This window comes from Pithys albifrons, chromosome 2, assembly GCF_047495875.1.
Source record: "Pithys albifrons albifrons isolate INPA30051 chromosome 2, PitAlb_v1, whole genome shotgun sequence".
NCBI lineage: Eukaryota > Metazoa > Chordata > Aves > Passeriformes > Thamnophilidae > Pithys > Pithys albifrons.
The window spans coordinates 96803055-96822059 of NC_092459.1; the positions used below are offsets into that span (position 1 = coordinate 96803055).

Genomic DNA, 19005 nt, shown 5'->3' on the forward strand with positions numbered 1-19005 from the left:
GGTTTTAGCCCAGAGTTCACCCACAGACTGAGCTTGGCTATGAGAATGAAAGAGTTCTGGCATGTGTTATTTTAGCGTTACAAATCTAGCAGCTGTATGAAAATATGTTAAAAATTAGTCTGGAAGCCAGAACAAAGTAATTTCAGTGTATCTTTATTAATCACCATTTTTAGTTTTATTATTTCTGGTTTAGTTAGACTGCATTTTATTGAATTGGCTTTTGAAAAAGCTTTCATGGCTTTATCAAAAGTGGTAAGGCTCCATTCAGAGGTTTCCTTTCATGCCTGAGACATGAAATTGGAGCAACCAACAATTTGCACACATAATTCCAGCATACCAAATGAGGGAACAAAGAGAGAGGCAAAATTGAATCTGCTGCCTTCCTGGTCTTATTGTAGGAGACCACTGCAAGTTTAAAAAAAAGGGATTAAAAAGCAAAAAAACCAAATTAGCTGTTTTCTTGAGGTTTCCCCAGAAAGCTGTATCACCAGCATTTTGTCTGTGGGTATGCAGGACCCGCCGGAATGCCTCGCACGCCTGTGGTAGATGGATGATACTGATGGCAATCTAACTGGAACATCCTGCCTGAATATGAACAACAGATTTGTCAGTGTGTGACAGGCTGACAGCCCAGCTCCCAGCTGCTTGTCCACTGTTGTTAAATCAGTACCTTGTCTAAGTGTTCAGCAAAGAGGCAATCTGCTTCCTCCATTCGTACAGGCAGGTTGCCAGTTAAAAAACAAGCATTGGCTTTAGGCTGCAGTGCCATAATGCATTGAAAAGATGCAATCTAAACCTTTGTATACTCCTAAGGCAACAAAGAGCAGGACTTGGAAGTACAGGCTCAGACTTGATACTATCCTTTTCAAAACAACAAGGATAACTCCACAGGGGAATCATGAAAGAAATGCATGAGGATTTGAAAACTGTGGATGACTTAATAGAACTTATTTAAGGAGGAAAATACAGTTTATTTTGGTACCAGGGAAGCAAGCTCAGGCTACTGTACTCAGGAACGTGCCAGAATTTCCTTTATAGCCCTATTTTAAAGCAGTTTATAATCCATCAACAGTAACAATTAGCTCTAGGCTGAAATTTCATATGCAAAAATGCAATTCAGAAGCACTTTAGGGGAAAAAAAAAGAAAAAAGAGAAAACAGAAAAGAAAATAGCAATACTAAGTTACAGAACACAAAGAAACAGCTTTCTAGTTTCAGAAGCTTTTTTTTTCCTGTGACAAAAAGTCTCCAGTTGGTTTCAGTTTATTCATTTGGTAGCTGATGGTTGATCATATGAAAGAGAGGTTTAAAAATGTGATGATAATGAAATGAAAGAAGGAAATCACAAAGCCCAGCATTATCACTAATGTTTTTAGCTCTTGGGTGTGGTGTGCACGGGAAGCAGTCTCTGAGATGATCCTCAGCTGCCTGAGAACTGAGAAGAATTTACACCAACAACTGCAGGGTCTCTTTTGAAACTGTTTTAGTCCATCAAGTGATTCACAAGGTTTATTTAAGAGTCTCCAGTTCAAGATCTATACACCAGACCTATAATGGCTTAGAAAGAGCCATTAGAGTCTATTGAATCAATAATAATCATAGTCTCATTCATGTCCCCCATGTGAACGAGGTTTCCCAGCAGTGTCCCTGGGCATCCCTGGCCCCCAGGTCACCATCAAGAAGGTCTTATCAAGCTTCATGTTCTAGCATGTTCTAGGCTGGGAGTCTTGCCCAGCCCTTCCAACCACTCTCCTACCTTGGGCAGCAATTGCGTTGTTTCCTGCCTCATGGAGAGCCAACGCACCTTCCTGCTGCAGAGTGTTCGGATGCTGCTTACCTTGGGACAAGAATTCATATTCAAGTCTGCATACATGTAAGATTATTTATCCACCTGTATGTTCTTAAGTATCTTTTTCACGTGGTCCTAGGTCAGATAAGCATTCCTGTTCAGAGCAATGTTAATGAGCATACATTTTCTCTGAAGTCACTGAGATTTAAACATGTGCTCGTTACTGTCTCTTTCCCAATGACACCCCATCACCGTTTAAAAATGTCTCCAGAAAGAAGGATAAGAAGAATTATATTTATGTAGAAATTTACATATGCTCTGGAAATTTACACATTTCAAAGTAATCATAGAGACTTCTAAAATACATTAGTTACCAATTTCTCTTCAAAACCCATAATACAGCCTTTACAAAATAAGGCAAACTGGAGTATGAAGAGATGCAAAAAAAAAAAGCCAATGCAACAGAATAATTTGCTTGCAGAATAATATTTTGCAACCTGTGTGGCCTATGTGGAATACATAATGGTTCATAAAAAAAGACATAGGTTGCAAGTTTAAGTCTGAATTCTCCTCTTGGTAAGAAAACCATGTCTAATGAATGCTGAAAGAAACTTTAGGTCACATCACACCATCAAGCATGCTGAGAGCTAATAAAACAACTACATCTTATGAATAAAATGTGAAAAATTAAGCTAATATTCTATTATTGTGTCTTTTTTGATTCCCTTGTAATTATCAGGTATCAAATCAATTTGTATGATGATGTTTTCCCCTTCTCTAGCAGATGTGTAAAATTTAACAGAAGGGCAAGGTACTCAAACTACAAGATTTAAAGCAAGAGCACAATCTGTGGCTTCTGAGTGTGATGTAGCTGGGGTTATTTTTACTGTTTGTCACAATCTAAAAGGAAAGGGACAAAATATTTATGTAAGAAATGCCTGCTCTGCATCTCATGTCACTGTTGTTAGGGTGTGTCATAAAATACAAACATAATTCTGTGACAATTAGCTTCATAATAATATATTCAGAAACACAATGCTGCATCCTATGCCAGAAACTATTTTCTGCTTCAGTGTTTTAGTATGGCTGTATATTTTAAAGGAGCCAACTATTTTAAATCAAAGCTGGTTTTTTTTTTTCCCCTATGGAAAAGTAGGACATCAATACACTCAGTTGCTGTACACAACTATTTTCCCATTTGTGAAAAAAATAGCTGTATAAAAAAGTCAAAAACCAAAGCACTGCTAAAAAGTTGTCTCTTCATACACTTCATGTTGGGACATTTATAAAGTAATTTACTTGTTTGTTTTACCAGCCTTCTCAATGATTGACTGTAATTAAATCTGTAATTTAATTATCTTTTTTCTCATTTTGTCCAGCTTTGTAACCTGGCTAGTACCAGTGAACATCTAAACTGCACCTTTATTTACAGCTTCTTTCATGTTTGTTTCAAGTATAATGAAATGAAGCGCCTTCAGCAGCTCAGTTTGCACAAGAATTTTTAAAGATGCTCTGCAAAAATGATAATTAATATAAGTAATATGGAGGCATTATCTTACTTCTTTATGATGATGTTAAAGCTAGTGAAAAAGTTGTTGAGATGTTACTCTCTTGGCCAAAAAAAGAATTGGCCAAGAGAATATTAATCTGATACAACATTTACGCAAATCAGTGGAGAACATCTGAATCCAGTGAGCTTTGGCTGTATTTTTAGGTAGCATGTAAGTTTAGAGCACAAAAAATACTTGCATTCTTTTATGATTTTTTTCCCAATCGCTAATCACACACTGAAGTATTAATTTCAGCATCCTGGGACCTGAGGAAAGGGAGAGGAAGCCAATGAGTCAGATCTACAACTCCAGTAAACCTGTGGGTTTGGCCCTGAAGTTTACTGTCTCTTCACTACATCCACAATCATGAATAGTAATGTACACTCAGAGCAAAAATTATGCTCTTCCCCCTTTTATTTTAAATTCAGAGGGAAGAGGGGCTTTGTATGCGGACAACTTTTTGCCTTCATGTTCTCAATTTCAAGATGATTTTCAGTCAGCATGATATTACGAATCCTGTTTAACTATGCTTAAGATCTCTCATTTAGAGTTAAGTGGAAGAAGAAAAGGCAAAATTGTCTTTGCAGATGTTAAGAAGAAATTCATTGCAAGCAATCATCATTTAATATCCTGTGCTGACTTTTTGAACAAATGCTTGCTCTAAATAATAAATCAAGTAAGTTGGCACTAACAATAATACCCTCGAATATGAATGAGGAAAACAAGAATATTAAAACAACAGAAACATTAACATATAAACCCCTGCTATTTACGGGAGGGAATGACAGAGGACAGTGTGAAAAATAGCTGTTGCTTATACTCAGTTTTGTGATCTGTCACCAGCAGTGATGACTGCTGTTATGGAAAAAGAACAGGGTCCTTCCAGCTGCCAGGTCCCTTAAATCTGAGCCCGCAGCATTTATTCTTTAAATAGTAAATGATGATGCTGAACTGTCGCCATCCTGTCTCCATCAGCAAGTGCTCACCCAAGTGGCAGGTGGGCTGACAGGACGCCCCACACTACCAGCATCCCCTTCCCCTCTTGCCACAGGAGTCTCACTGAGCTGTGCCAGAGCTTCCCGTGGGGACATCCCTGCAGCTGCACAGCAGTGCAGTTAAAAATCTAATACCCACAACATCTCCATGAATGCATATGGACCCCAGGAGTGTTGTATGTTATTTTGTCACTAACATACTTCAGTGAGATCACCTGGTAAGCACTGAGACCTCTGAAGGTCTATTTTATCTTTGCCTTCTGTTGCTGAAGGGTGTTAGGACTCATATGTAGCAGCAAGTTAGACTATTAACCAAAAGGTGCCACACGAGGAACAGGAGTAGCATGCAGGTTAAGCAAACTAACCCAGTTTATGGATACGAAGTTGGGGAAAAATAGCTGTCTTTGCTCAAAGCTGACGACAGTACTTTTCAGGTGTCTGCATGTTGGTACCAGGCACGTAGGGCTTGGGAACCCAGCAACCCACTGATCTACTGTATTTTAACAGCACCGCTGTTTTATTGATCTGATTTGCACTTTATATGCATATTTTATATATCACACTGGATTAACTACCTAATTTATGAAAATAGCTATGCCCAACTCTGCCATATTGTCTAGCAACCAAAGTAAATATCAGAGAAAATGAAGAGTGAATTGGCTGGTTAAAGACACAAGTTCCAAAAAAGTGCAAGCAGCGACTTCAACCATCAACCCCTTGACTGGTTGAAGTATCTGCTATGAGCAGTGTAGCTAATTATTACTTTAGATCATCATGCTCTCATATGCTTTGACTTTCGCCACCACACTTGCTACATCTTCTCCTGAGCACCTGGATGTTGACAGATATAAAGGAAAATATTAAGGGGGAGAATGGAAATCAGGATTGACCTAAACCCATTGACTGTTCTTGTGTTTGGGCTGGATTGAGGTTACACCTTTAAGCTGCCACAGAAAATGAGACATAAATGGATATGCAAATAAATAATGCAGAGGAATAACCTGTTGGGGTTGCTTTCTTTTTTTTTTTCCAGGAAGAACAGAATCACAGAGAGACTAAATGACTTCACTGAGGTGCCAGGGAAAGCCTGGTGTCACCCCTAATTAAATCTCCAAAATAGTCTCTTAAATACAATGCTACCTATGCAAAAATGTGGTGGTTTTAAGAACAGGAATGCAAATCCTTATATGCTGTGAATTTGGGTACTCCTTGAACATTATGAAGTGAGAAACTATTCTGCAGACAAGTGCATTTTAGCTGTACATACAGACAGATCCCTGACCTGTTCCAAGCATGCTGCTGCAGGAAAAGGGCTGGAGGGTGTAGCAGCATCCCTGCACTGCTGCAGAGGCCGAGGAACAGCAGCACCATCACTGCTTCCCAGCTTTGGGACCCCTCTCTGCTGGAGGTGGCACAGATGGGAAAGCTGACTACTACCTACTCCTCTGTTACTAACTTGAAGATGGTGTAGTTTTAACTCGTGCTATTGAGCTACATTTTAGTGACCTTATACCAGTTCCCAGTAAAAGAGGTTGTTGTTTTGTTTTTTTAATCAACAAGTGGTTTTAAGGACCCTTGAGATAACTGCACTTCATCTTAATTATATATGAAGTACATATAAATCCTTACTGTGCTTTCAAGCTTTATTGGAATTTGGTGTGGCTTTTCCCTTGCTTTCTTGGGGTATCACCTACACAATCCCACCTACTATAAATATGTTTAAGATATAAAGAGGGCTTTTGAACATACTGCAATATCCTACATTTATTTCACAACAGACAATAAGGGAAGATGCTTTGGCAGCATATTCCTACAGACTGCTGTTCTAGACACTACAATCAAATGTAAGGCTGTATTTGGAAGCAATTGTTCCAGGTGGCTGCATATTATGGAAGGATCAGGGCCACAAAGAAATTCAAGATGATAATAATAATAATGATAAAAAAAGGATTTCTTCATAATTTAGTTCATGGAAAAACTATGGTATTTTTAAAGGTGATGACCAACTATTTAGGCTTTCAACAGCCACTCTGGATGCTTGTTTAAAGTCAGAATACAGCAACATGTGGGTACATCTAACACTCTGCTTAGTGTGTAAAGCAGCAGGAAATCTTCTGTCTCAATGGAAGAGGAGAAAACTGTGGCAGTGATTCACTAAAGCTGAAATCTTCACTTTTTTGTATACTCTTTTGGGTGTGCACATATCATCATACCGGGTAACTGCGGAAGGCTGGAATGAAAAACTCTTCTAGATGGCATTCAGGTTAAAAGGCTGCTTTTTCCACATGCACACACACACGGAGAAAACATAGCAAGTCCTTTTTTGGAACATCCCCCACAAAATTTCAAGACAATAGAGACAACAACAGTTTTGTTAGTGAGTCACATCAGACAGTCTGCTAAGGAGGGACACAGCAGTCCTGTCCCAGTGAGAGGAGGGGTCACTTGCCATTGGGCAGATGTTGCTGTAGTCACAGGTGTGGACATGAGTGAGTGTGCAGAGGAGAGGGTGGCGGTGGATGGATATGTTGTCACATGGGCTACAGACACACTTTTCACTCTGAGAAACAGCAGCCACCAGCACTGAGACTTCCAAATCCTACTGTGTCCCTAGGAGGGCAAATATTATTTTGCTGAAGATTTCAAATACTCGTGCAGGAATGGGTTTCAGGCTGTGCCTTCAGTGGCAGAGGAATCAGAATATCCATCGCTGGTCACAAGCACTGTGTCACAATATTCAGAAAGGATTTAGAAGGTAAATTAACAACAACAACAAGCACATGCTTAATTTCAGATTGAATCTGAGCATTCAAAACTGTAGCAAATATTCACTTAGTATACCTGAACCCCTTCAGCCAACTGCAGCAATTTATCTCATAGATGTGTCTCCCAAGACATGTTTCTTTTAGCCATTTTGCATACTTACCACTACTTTACCCAGAACATGGCTCTTTACCAATACTTCTGATGTAAAACCGCAAAAGAATATAATTCAGATCGTGTTATCCAGTTTCCTCAGAAATCTTCAACAGCAGCTTTTCCACCCATCACTTCACTTCAATTCATCACACAAGCCACTGACCACCTCCCTACAGGGATTCCTAACAACCTGCAAGTTCATCTTCAAACATCTGAAGTAACAGAGCACCTATTGCTGTGTCCTGGAGATCACCCTTTTTATATATTCCCTCTCCCACTACCAGAAAGTCTGATCCATGATGAAGTTGCTTTTTGAAATTGTTCTTTGGCACCAGTCTTGTCAATAGCTATATGTAGTTTAAGGACTTGCCAAGAGGAAGAACGAGAAAAGGTAAATGATTACAAATACAGCGTAGGGTCGAGGAAGAGAAAAATACCAGTCATTTAAGTAATATTTACCTGTGATAACATCAAGCTTATTTCAGTCATAAAATGAGCTGTAACAACTGGTCCCAAACCATAAACTTTTGAATGATTACATGGTGAACAAATTCAGGCAGATAAAATTTAATCAGTTGAGAACAGATCCAACTGAGGCCTGTTTCCTCAGACTGCTGGTACCTCCTTGCACTTATGAAGTATTTGAATAAGAACAGCTGAAAAAATCAGGCCAGACTTTGCTACATGTAAACATTTAAGAGGGACCTGGTTATACTCCTTTTGATTAACCATCTTCATTAACTTTCTGCTCCAGAACATAACTTCTAACATGAAGAATGGCATAGCATCAGATAGCACTGCCCTTGGACATATCCAAACTTGAAGCTTTCAGATCTTTCTTCCCTTGGAAGCATATGGTCTGTAGGGAGCCATTTCTGCAGCTGAGCTCATTTAGTGTGGGATGCCCTGGGTTTGGCTTCCCTTCAGGGACAGAGATGTCTGCTCATAGGGAGGGGTTTGAGAAAACCTTCAACCATGCTCCTTTCTCTGCCATCACTAGTAGCACTGGCAAACCCAAACATGTTTAGAAGACAACATCTTATGAAGGTAACTTGGACACTAACAATTTATGAAGCAGACAGTTTTACAAAGCAGTTTCTTTTCACTTTTTTAATGATTAGGAATCACTTGCACAGATTTCTGCTATCTATGCATGCATTTTCACACCACTTCTTTGCTTCTGCTACTCTTTGAGGAAAACTGAGCCTCTTGTATTTTAAACAACAATTGATATGTGAAAGCTATTGCCACAACTGCAGCTAGCTGGTGTTCTGACAGAGCCTGCTTCTCAAATTCATTGTTTGGCCTGAAACTTTGTTTAAAATGGTTAAGAAGGTCTAACACTTGCAATTCCCTGTAAATGAACAACACTAACCATCTTTTGCTTTGTTGCACTAGATACCTGAGAAGTAAATCTTCTTCTATTTGTAAAAAATGTACAGCTCACAACAGGGTACAGCTGTGAGAGATCTTTCTCTGCAATATTGATGGGTTGATGCCTTTTTTACAAACAAGTACTTCAGAAAAGACTTAGCTGAATAGTCCTAAATTATTATATTTAAAGTATAGGAATTATTGAACTATTTATTTCATATATTTTTATGAAAAGCCTGCTTATATAAATACCCTGCACACACTAAATTTCCTGGTTATGAAATAGTGAAGAAAAATACTATTTCCTTTTAGGTAATCAGATTCTGTGGGATCTAATCCTATATCCTATTTATGGCTGTGCTAGCTATTCAAAATTAAAATGAACCTTTCATCCGTGTGTATCATAAATGGGCATTTATCAGGATTATATGATTTTGCAATCCATCTGAATATGTAACCAGAATTTGTTTTCTTTCCGTTTCACTATGTAATTACCATGCAACAATAACAAAAGTGACATGTTTGAAGAACAGATAAAATGCTGTAAATTGGCCAGTAATGGTGATATTTCCTCATCTTCTGAAAAACCCATTTATTCTCTCTCTCAACAAATCAAGGCATTGTCAGCCCGTACTCATCTTGTGGCCAGAGGGGCCCTACCAATTTCTAGATGTAAGTGAATACTGGAATGCAGATGAGGGCTACTAACTAAGGCTTTCAACCCAGGCAGCTGGTCTTAGCTTGCCTCAATTTCTAAATCATCCATAATGGGGCCAAGACCTCTGAAGCACTAAAAAGAGCGAGCTGACATGCTGGACAAACTGTTAATTTTTTCCTGAAGAAGCTGCTATATTGCACATCTGTCACTGCTGTGCAGACAATTACTCGCGGAGTGGAAAAAAATCTGCTGCTTGTTTCTCGTGTAGTTGTTAACGGGTGTAATGGAGAAACAAGAGCATGAGAGCCGCCACAGGAAAGCTTCTCAGCCTTCTCCCTCCTTTTGTATGGATATATTTGGAAATTAAAACATTTCAAAGCATCTGTGCTGTGGTGTGCAGTCTGAATTGCGACAATTAAGCCCATTCCTTAAGACATTTGATATTCTATAGCTCCATTAGAGATGCAAGTTGCAAAAATGTGTGTACTTCAACTACTAACTGCCCTGAAAATCTGCCTCTCTAAATTGCTTCATTGCGTTGTAACACATGGGGGTAAGGTTTTCAGACACCATCTTTGCAAGATGATAAACACAACATGCAAGACTGATGGGAATAGAACAGCTGAAAGTATTATTTTTCATGCTACCTTTCTCAAATATCTATTAAAATTAATATGAATAAAATGTTTAATTGCAAAACATCCACGAATTTTAGGCCTAGAGGTGCTCAAACTACCATTAATAACTGTTCTGAGCCAAGTGGATATAATGATTGCCAGAGGTCCAAAAGAGAGTGGTCAGCAAGCCTGTGCTTAGTCCTAAAGGGAATGGGAAAGCAGGACATGGGACCACTCACTGGATATGGAAACTACTCAAGCAGGGCCCCATAATAACATTCATTAAGTTGGCAAAGGAATCCTTAAAGTCACAACCTTCAACCACACAGGCTATGAAACATTTAATGTAAACTTGTATAAAATAGTGACCAAAGACAGGCTTACCTATGGAATAAGTTTGAAGTTTTAATTAATAATCCGTACACAGAATGATGAAAATATCAGCGAGCGCTGTCCTAAATATTTCTGATGGCAGGAAAATCTTGGCACAGTCACCTGCTGTTGGTTTACAAGCTTTTTCCCTCTAGTTTAAGAGGTTACATGACTCATGTGTCAAGCAAAGGATGCAGCTGGTTCCTGGCTCAATTCTGCCAAGCCTAAACTTTTAGACGTCTTGACTCTGAACTCATGTTTCATCAATTAATAATTTCAAGTAATTAAGTGAATGAATGAAATAAAATATTACCTTCACTGTTCTTTTCCCTCTGGTACAGGAACACTGGACATAAATGGGTGATGTCTTCCAGGTAACAGTTTTGCAAAATAATGCACAAACAGAAGCAGTGGCTTTCTGGAAAACATGTGGTATTAGGGGAAATTCCCAGAAGATTATACAGGATATGATCACAAGGCCCTATTTGAGGTCTAAACCAAGACAAAAATTTAAATCCATATCTAAGAAAGATAGGTTGATACCAGTTTGCAGACTGCCAGTTCAACAGTAAAAAAGCAGTGGTGGACAGTCCTGGAGGAAAGGTTCATAGCGGGGAAGAATGGGTATCTCAGAGCAGGATGACAAGTAAATAGCCTGTGTTTCGCAGGAAAATTTAAGAGCCATCAGGGAACGCTCTTCTGCAGCAGTGGGGGTGGTGCCTGGATGTCTTATGCCACCTGATAACTCAAGGGCAGAATACAACTCTAATTTACTGATACAAAGGTAAAAAAGTAGCTAGAGTAGACCACAGCTTTGGCAGCTAGTGGCACTGTCTTGTTGGAGAAAACAGGATATACTTGAAAATGTCAGGTGTATAAAGTGTCTGTGCTTAGTAGACACCACCAGGAGCTTCTGCAATTCACTTACCAGCTGATTACATATTACCTGCTAAATAAATAATATATATTGCCAGTTGGTTCAAAAAATCACCATCAAAACCTGAACCATCAAGAGAACTGGTTAAAATAAAGTTTTAAAAATGACATCTTAAATACAATAAAGTTTACAAAGTTGGGATAAGAATCAGAACACAGAAAGAGCATATTTATCAAAATTAACAATGACTAAAAAGTGGCCACTTGCATCATAGCAGAACAGATTTTAATATTGACCTGGACAGGTTGTGAAAAATGGGTGAAAAAACCTGCAGAATGGAACAAAACTTCATCCATGCCTGCAGCTGCTTCTGCCTGATCAGCAGGTTATGTCTGTGGCACCAGGCAGGCCACTTAAAGGACACTGCCAATTTCATACTACCTTTGGAAACTCCTGCTTCAACGGAGCATCCTAAGTAATGAAATCTGGAAAGAAGAACCAGCATCTGGATTTCCGGGGGACTGTGACCTCACATGTCCCATGCTGCCACACAGGGTCAGACTTTCAGTTTTCCTTCTAGTTTCTGCATTCCTTTACAACATATATGACCTAAAACAGTTGTGAATTTTGTGTTCACTTGGTAGCATCTTCTCTCACAAAGGATCCAAATAATCTCAGCCCACCAGAACCACATTATATCTACAGCAGCCAAAGAGAAGAATGCCTGACTTGGAGCAGTCAGGAAATTTTCACCAAGATCCCACATAACTTCCTCTTCCACCTACCTTTGTGACCCTTAATTTTATCTTCCTCAGTGTTTACAGGGAGAAATAGCTGCTGAGTGCTGCCCCACATGAAAAAAGGAGAGCTTTCATTCATTGTTCACTTCAGAAAATGCCTTTTACCCAGGTAAATTTCTTCAGACTGTTTATCTCTAAAGGTATTTTTCAGAAACAATTAGAATCACAAAGGTAGTATATAAAATGTCACAGAATTTTTTTTCTGGCTTGAAAAATAATTATCAGCTTATTTGCATTGTTAAACGTTAATTAGCTATGAATGGTAATTTCTTTTTTAACACTGTAATACTTCAACTTCTCATTACAAAATAATTTCAGCTCTATTAATTAGTTCTAACAGTAACTCATAGTAATGGATGACACCTTAAGTGAGCTATTAAATGCACTTTACCATGATTAGGACAAAGACAACTGAAAAACCTGGCTAGGTTTACATAAAGACAGAACATGAAACAATACATTGCAGATTTATTGACTTTCATGGAAGAAACACACTCCCTTTTAAGTAAGGCAGGCTCAGCGGAACCAGGGGTTTTGTCACACTTCTTGAGGGTCATGAGGTGACCATTTAACAAAGGGCCTAGTATTTAACTATTGTTTTCCTGATTTTATGTATGACACTGTTGCTTGTATAGATCTACATCTCTATGCATGCACAGTGTGTTTGTGTAGACACATGCAGGAAAATAATTTTCTCAACTGCACAGTAAACCCTGGGCCTTTTTTCTTTTTTCCCTTTTATTTTTTTCATTTGTTTTTTTAGGCTTGCCTTTTTGATTCACCAGGTTCTGGCCAAAAATATTCAAAGGTTCACTATCTTGGATGGTGACAAAAATCACTGCAGATACTTTCCTTTGCTATGGCATTGCAACTAAACTGACAACCTGGTCTAAACAGTTTGCTGTGCCTTGTTTTGAACTGTGCAAAATCAAGACATTCCAGGCTGAAACGGCACCCTGACTCCCCACGCTGCTGGGATCTGCTGCATTGGGTACTGCAAGGACAGACAGACTGACATTAATTACCCTTGAGGCAACTTGTGCATTACAGCAGCCAAACAGGTGCTCTAATAAGAGCTCAATGCTGAGGATGGGCCAGCATGATCCTTCAAAGCGGCAGCTGAAACCAGGGATCTGCAGGAACTCTGATGCCATGGAAAATTTAGGAGTTGTATCTTTTACAGGGAAAAAAGGTAAGGCCTCAATCCACAAACACTTCCATGCATGCAAGAGAGGGACCAACACAACAGCCTGCCCAAGGATGAAAAAATTTCAACTTTTCGGTGTCATAATATCTTACAGCAACTGACGAAAGCAGCAGTAGGTCATTCAGGACACTGTTCTAGGAAGGGACTGGAAAAGCAACTTCTGCAGACCAGTAGAAATGACAGAAAATTTTGAGTGACATCACTTAGCACATATAAGAGATTACACTTTAAGAGAGAAAACACTGGGGTATTATCACTTAAAAACATATACAGGGTTGCAATTTTTCAGAAAAACTGACAAGTATTAAGGATGAAAAACAACACTAGAGACAATGCACAATTAAAATAAACATATCTATGACCAAATATTCTGAAAGATTGTTTAATAAGCTCACATATTTAATCGGGGTAAATATATTACAATAACACGTACATCCCTCAGAGACTAATGACTTATATTCACAGTTTCAGAAGTCGAACCCCCCAATACTTAAATTTATCATAGGCAATGTTATAAACAGTCAGGCCAAAATCACAACTTTCTATTGATGGAATACTTCATATTAAATTAAACACTTTTCATAGCTGTTAGTAAACACAGTTCTTATTGGTGCAGGACAAGTTTATAGTATCTCAGTGACTGAATATACAAGTACAGCAACATAGCATCATGATCAAAATGCCTCCAATACCTCTTGTTGTAGGACACAAGAGAATCATATGAAGCCCAAACATTTCCACTAGAGTTACTTACTACCAGTCAATCATGAAACTTCTGTTGCTTTTTGAAAGCTTTCCACAATAACTTACAGCACACCTATATTAAAATGTTTATTCATAGTTTTTCTCAACAAACTCTCTTACAGCTTAATAGATTGTATCAATTTATGCTGGTAGTCTTTACACAGCTTTGGTTTTAGAAAATCCCCTGGAAGTAGAACATCCAGGCTGAAATTGCTGTACCTCCTCCCAGACTTTTTGTGGTATAGAGGTCATTAAAATAAAACATAAAGCCCACCCCTCTAATAGTGTACATGTAAAAAAACTCCACTTGACCCCAACAAAATCTTTTCTAAGGAGAATTCAAAGCAAAAGCATACAACAATCTTTAAAAATGCCATTGTCTCTTTTAACATTTCACATTAACTTCATAGCTGGACAACTGGTCGATAAAGAAGTAGTTTGGACTGTGTTTTTTTCAGACTGAACATACATGCTGCCCTTAGGAATGGGAGGGACTGTGTGGTGGGTGATGTGGTTATGCAATTGCTGTGTGCTAACTACTGCCCCACTGCTCCCAAAAACTCTGCTAGGCATGGAAGTCTAATTAAAAAGTTTCTTGACTTTAAAGTAAGAGGGAAGGGATTACCAACTCTGATAGGCCTTTACTGAAAGTGCCCTAGGAGCACAGGGAGTGGAAAAGTAAAAGAAAGGTTTGTGTGAGTTTTCCTTGGAAGAACAGTTCCGGAGAACTGTTGGAAAAGAAAGCACAAGGCTCTGTCACAGTTACCAAAGTATACACATACTTCAGGAGTGAGGAGAACTTGTATTTAAACCTTTTAGAATATGATAACAAAAGTACTGCAAACATCTCAAAAGAGGCATTTCCTGACATTGTGGTGTAACCTCCTCAGCTGGATAATAATAACCTAGAAAAGTAGTACTAGTATAAAAGGTACATATAAGGTAGTGTAATAGCTTTAGCATAACATGCATCTGCTTGGTACACAGTATCAGCCACCTTAGTTATATTTTCAGAAACAGCATGCTTTTGTACTCACCTGTGCAATATCAACAGTACTGAAAAGGGCAGTTTAAAGAAAAAAGCACACAACTCATGAGGAATGGAGTCTATTTTATTTCATCTTGCATTTGTGTTGTTAAAGCAAAGCATTCTATACATATTACTTAGCTATTTACTGCCATTCTACACCCATTATTGACCTAATTGCAGAAGGACAAATACGGGGACAAACTTTTTAAAATGGGCATATTGATAATACTTCTCTGACTCCGACAAGTACTTATTTAGAAATAAGATACTGCTCATGGGTTTCCTTTATTAACAGTTAATGGTTCAATTCACAGAACTTTGAGACACCGTAGAACATGTAGCAAAACACAATGCAATAACAGGCAATGTCTCTTCTCTTTACTAAACATTCTTCAGAGGAAGAATATTATGTCAACTGCTGAGCTACTGATTCAAATACCTAAAGGGAAAGAATCTGGCAAGTGATGGATGGTAACTTTTAGATACAAGACGATCCCGTATTTATTTAAGTAGGCAAAAAACCTTCAGTGTCACAGACATAAAGAATTATTATCTGAAAATACTAGTATATCTATTTTAAAATAATGTGAGCCAGCTTTATAGCAGGTATCATAGTATAATAGCAAGTTAGACATGGGAAAGATCTGAAGAAAAAAAACAAGTAAATCCAAGTAGTTTGATCTGTTTCAAGGCCAATTAACAATGCAATGGCTTAAAAAAAGAAAAAACCTACAATCAATGTTTGTTTTGTTTCTTAACACTAGTTTTAACTGTGTGAAATCACACTACTGGAGTACCTTTAAAACCACTCCTGTGACATGTAGAAAAATTAAAATGAAATGATAGTGTGAGTCAGAATTGGAATTTTACTGCACGAAAAAGATCTCAAAACACTACAATAAAGTATTTTAATAATTCTACAGCTTCTAACAGATAAAGCGTACTGTTAGCTGTGGCATCTACTGACAATAGCTGAGGAAAACAAAGTATATCTATTTCTATATCAAAACCTGCTTGACTAATCTTAATATCTAATAGATTCTCACTAATAGATTGATTTAAAACAAAAAGTTGTAAGATTTTCAATCTGACTAAATAGTTCTTCCATTATGACTGTTTACTAGGCTGGCTGCTTCACTGTATCTGTATGAATGAATGAAAAAAAAGTTGAATGGGCTAAAGATATTTTCCCTCAACATACATCTATTATTTTCCTCTAATCTTTTAAAATCAGAAAACAATTTCAAGTACTTTTGGACCTGTAGACTTATTTCTTGAGGAACTACTGATATGGTAAATTGCACAGAAATACATCAAAGAAGTGTTATATATGCCATAGTTAGAACTTCCAGTCCAAGATATGCAGGTGTTGTAACCAAAACAAAAGAATGGAATTTTAACACAGAGTAAGTATTCCTTTACAGTTTTGCAAATACAGCTACAAAAAACAGATCTTAAAAGATTCACTTTCCCAATTCACATGTGGAAAATTATTTTTGACTGTGGTCTACAATACAAAGAGGTCATTAAAATTCTCTGGATATGCAATGTACCTAACCAAGTTCAGTTGTGGAAGAAATATTTCAAGTGGAAACTCACATTATGCTGTGCCCAAACCCCTTCCATTAAAAAGTATGTGTTGCTGTATAAATCCCAAGTCTGTTTAAAATTTCGTATAATTTTAAAATGTCAAACCACAGAAACATATAAAGTATTAAAACAGCAAAAAATAGTCTTCCTGAAACTTAGAGAACGTGTGCATTCAACTATCATAAAACCAACATTGGGTACTAATCTTTCACTCTACGCTATCATGTATGGCGAAACGATGTTCCCAAACTGACAGTAATCACAGTGGAAAATATGAACATTTCTTTTAAGCAAATTCGTTTCTATAATGCTATTTTTAATTTTTCTGCTACTCTTTCCTAGAGAAATGAGTGAAGATGAGAGAGAAAGAAAAGTAATAAAAACATGTCTTAAAATTAATCACTGTATTTCACAGTCACATGAACAAAGCAGTGCTGTTTTTATCCTAAAGAAATATCTTTGCAAGCATCTGTAACTAAGTATTTTCCTCTTAGGTTTAGGAGCTGAGGAAGAGTGAGATCCTTCTCTTGGAGCAAAAGAAGACTGGAGAATCAAATCCTGTTCCCTCTGCAGCCAGGGTAAATATTGCCACCTACTACAGGCATGGGTGGTTATGTGGGGCAGGATTTTCTCCTTAGTCCATCTGAACAAAAGTTTCCTTCAGCCCTATCACTTAATTTTAAAAGAGAATTTGTTTTATCCTGCAGACTAATATGCACCCTAGGAGCTTGATTGGTTTGTGGTTAATGAAATTGCTTCTGCTGACATTAGATACATTAGGATACTGATTAAAACACTTAATGATCCCTCTTGATTTTAAATTGCTAGCTTAGATTTGTGAGATGCCATCAAAGTATCTTTTTCCTTCCTTTCCTCCATCCTAATCCTGCTTCTCCTTGCCCTTTTTCTGTTCATGTTTGTTAAAGGTTGTGGCTCACTGGCAACAGCATGGTCACAACCCAAATTACAACATCATGTTCAACACTGCATTGTTTAAAATATGCCAAAACCCAGAATACAGACACTGAAAGACAGTCACCTTTGAATACAATTTCCTGTTTCAAAGATCAAACTATTCTTAAATGTTGCAACACTGAGAATTATTAATACGAAGGGAAATCCAAAGTCAGAGTAAACTTTAACTTTGTAAAATATTTTCTGAGAAAAGATAATCCTGTAAATGTAAAAACAAGTATAAAAGCACTACTTTTGAGCTTGAATGTGGAAGACAGTAATACATTGGCAGAAAATGGTGTTGGAATGGCATTCCCGTGACAACAAAGCTGTTTTTTCACACTCTTATACAAAACTGCATACCAGATCACCTTCCAGTTGGAAAAGTGTATATCTTATGGGCATAATGACAGCTTATCCTCAAATATTGTTAAACATTACAAATACCAGGTTTGGAAACTTTGCCTGAAGAGGGGGAAACCACAACAGCTGTAAAAAGTTCCATTTTCCTTGACAAATTTTATCAAGGCTCTTGAGATGAAATTGTATTTACAAAACAAAACTAAAACCTGTAGTGTCAGAAGCTTTTTGGAAAAAAAGTGAATATACTGAATTTTATGCTTAATATAAATCTTAAGACCACAGAAAATAAAAAAGTAGAAGTTTTTATACATTTAGCACCATTATAAAGTTAGACTTGAATGTTGGTTTTGTCACTGTGGCTGTACCTTGCAGCTGGTGAAGCTCAGTGATCTTTGAGAGAAGAATAACTGGATTTGCCCATCACAACAAATAATATGTTTGCCATTTTTCCTTTTTTTTCCTTTTTTTTTGTTTGTTTTGTTTTGTTTTTTGTATTTTTAAAATAATTTTGAGCTTTATTTTTCCCGGGCAGCCAGAGTGCATTTCTGTCAGCTAAATCCAAGTCCGAGTCCTTTTGGTCTCTGGATGGCTCGTATGGGCTCTGCTATCCCTTTGCCGTCTGGTCCAAGGCCCGTGCCTGGGGTCCAGCCCATACTCTGCAGCATTCTGTTTCCAATGTTGTTTTCTGGGATTGGTTGGGTGTTTTCTCCTACAAACCCTGCGATTAAAGAAACAGCATTAATCAGCACTGCCTGCCATGTGGAGAAGAGCAGGATAATCTCCCATAAAGCTTTAAACCTTCTTATTCTCCTAATTCATCTAACAGGTTGCTAGAACAGGCTGTCTTGCACATGTTGACCTCTTGGCTGCATATGATTCTAAATAATACAGTCTTCTTATGCTTTATTTTTAATTTTCTTGAAGACTCATTCAGTTTTTAAGTATGACAAGTATTGTCACAGATTTTTTATAGTCCAATACTTTCAATGCTACCTCAGCCCCTCAAAGAATGTAAATCACGTGCCCAAGTCTACCAATACATTGGCAAGATTACCTGAATTTCTAATCCTATACAGTTACTAAGCAGAGACACATCATAATAACATGATCATCATTCTATTCTTAGCAATATTTATTGATGCTTAAGATCTCCTATAAGAAAACACA

At 37.7% G+C, this 19005-nt stretch overlaps 1 protein-coding gene across 1 annotated transcript in view; it reads right to left on the bottom strand.

The window, feature by feature from the left end:
* Positions 1-13553: 13553 nt before the first annotated feature.
* GPATCH2 (G-patch domain containing 2) overlaps positions 13554-19005 on the bottom strand; it is a 127531-nt gene continuing 122079 nt past the window's right edge. The window contains exon 10 of the mRNA XM_071578911.1: positions 13554-18556. Within this exon, the coding sequence (XP_071435012.1) occupies positions 18387-18556 (170 nt within the window). The 3' untranslated portion in view covers positions 13554-18386. The remainder of the gene's footprint in view (positions 18557-19005) is intronic.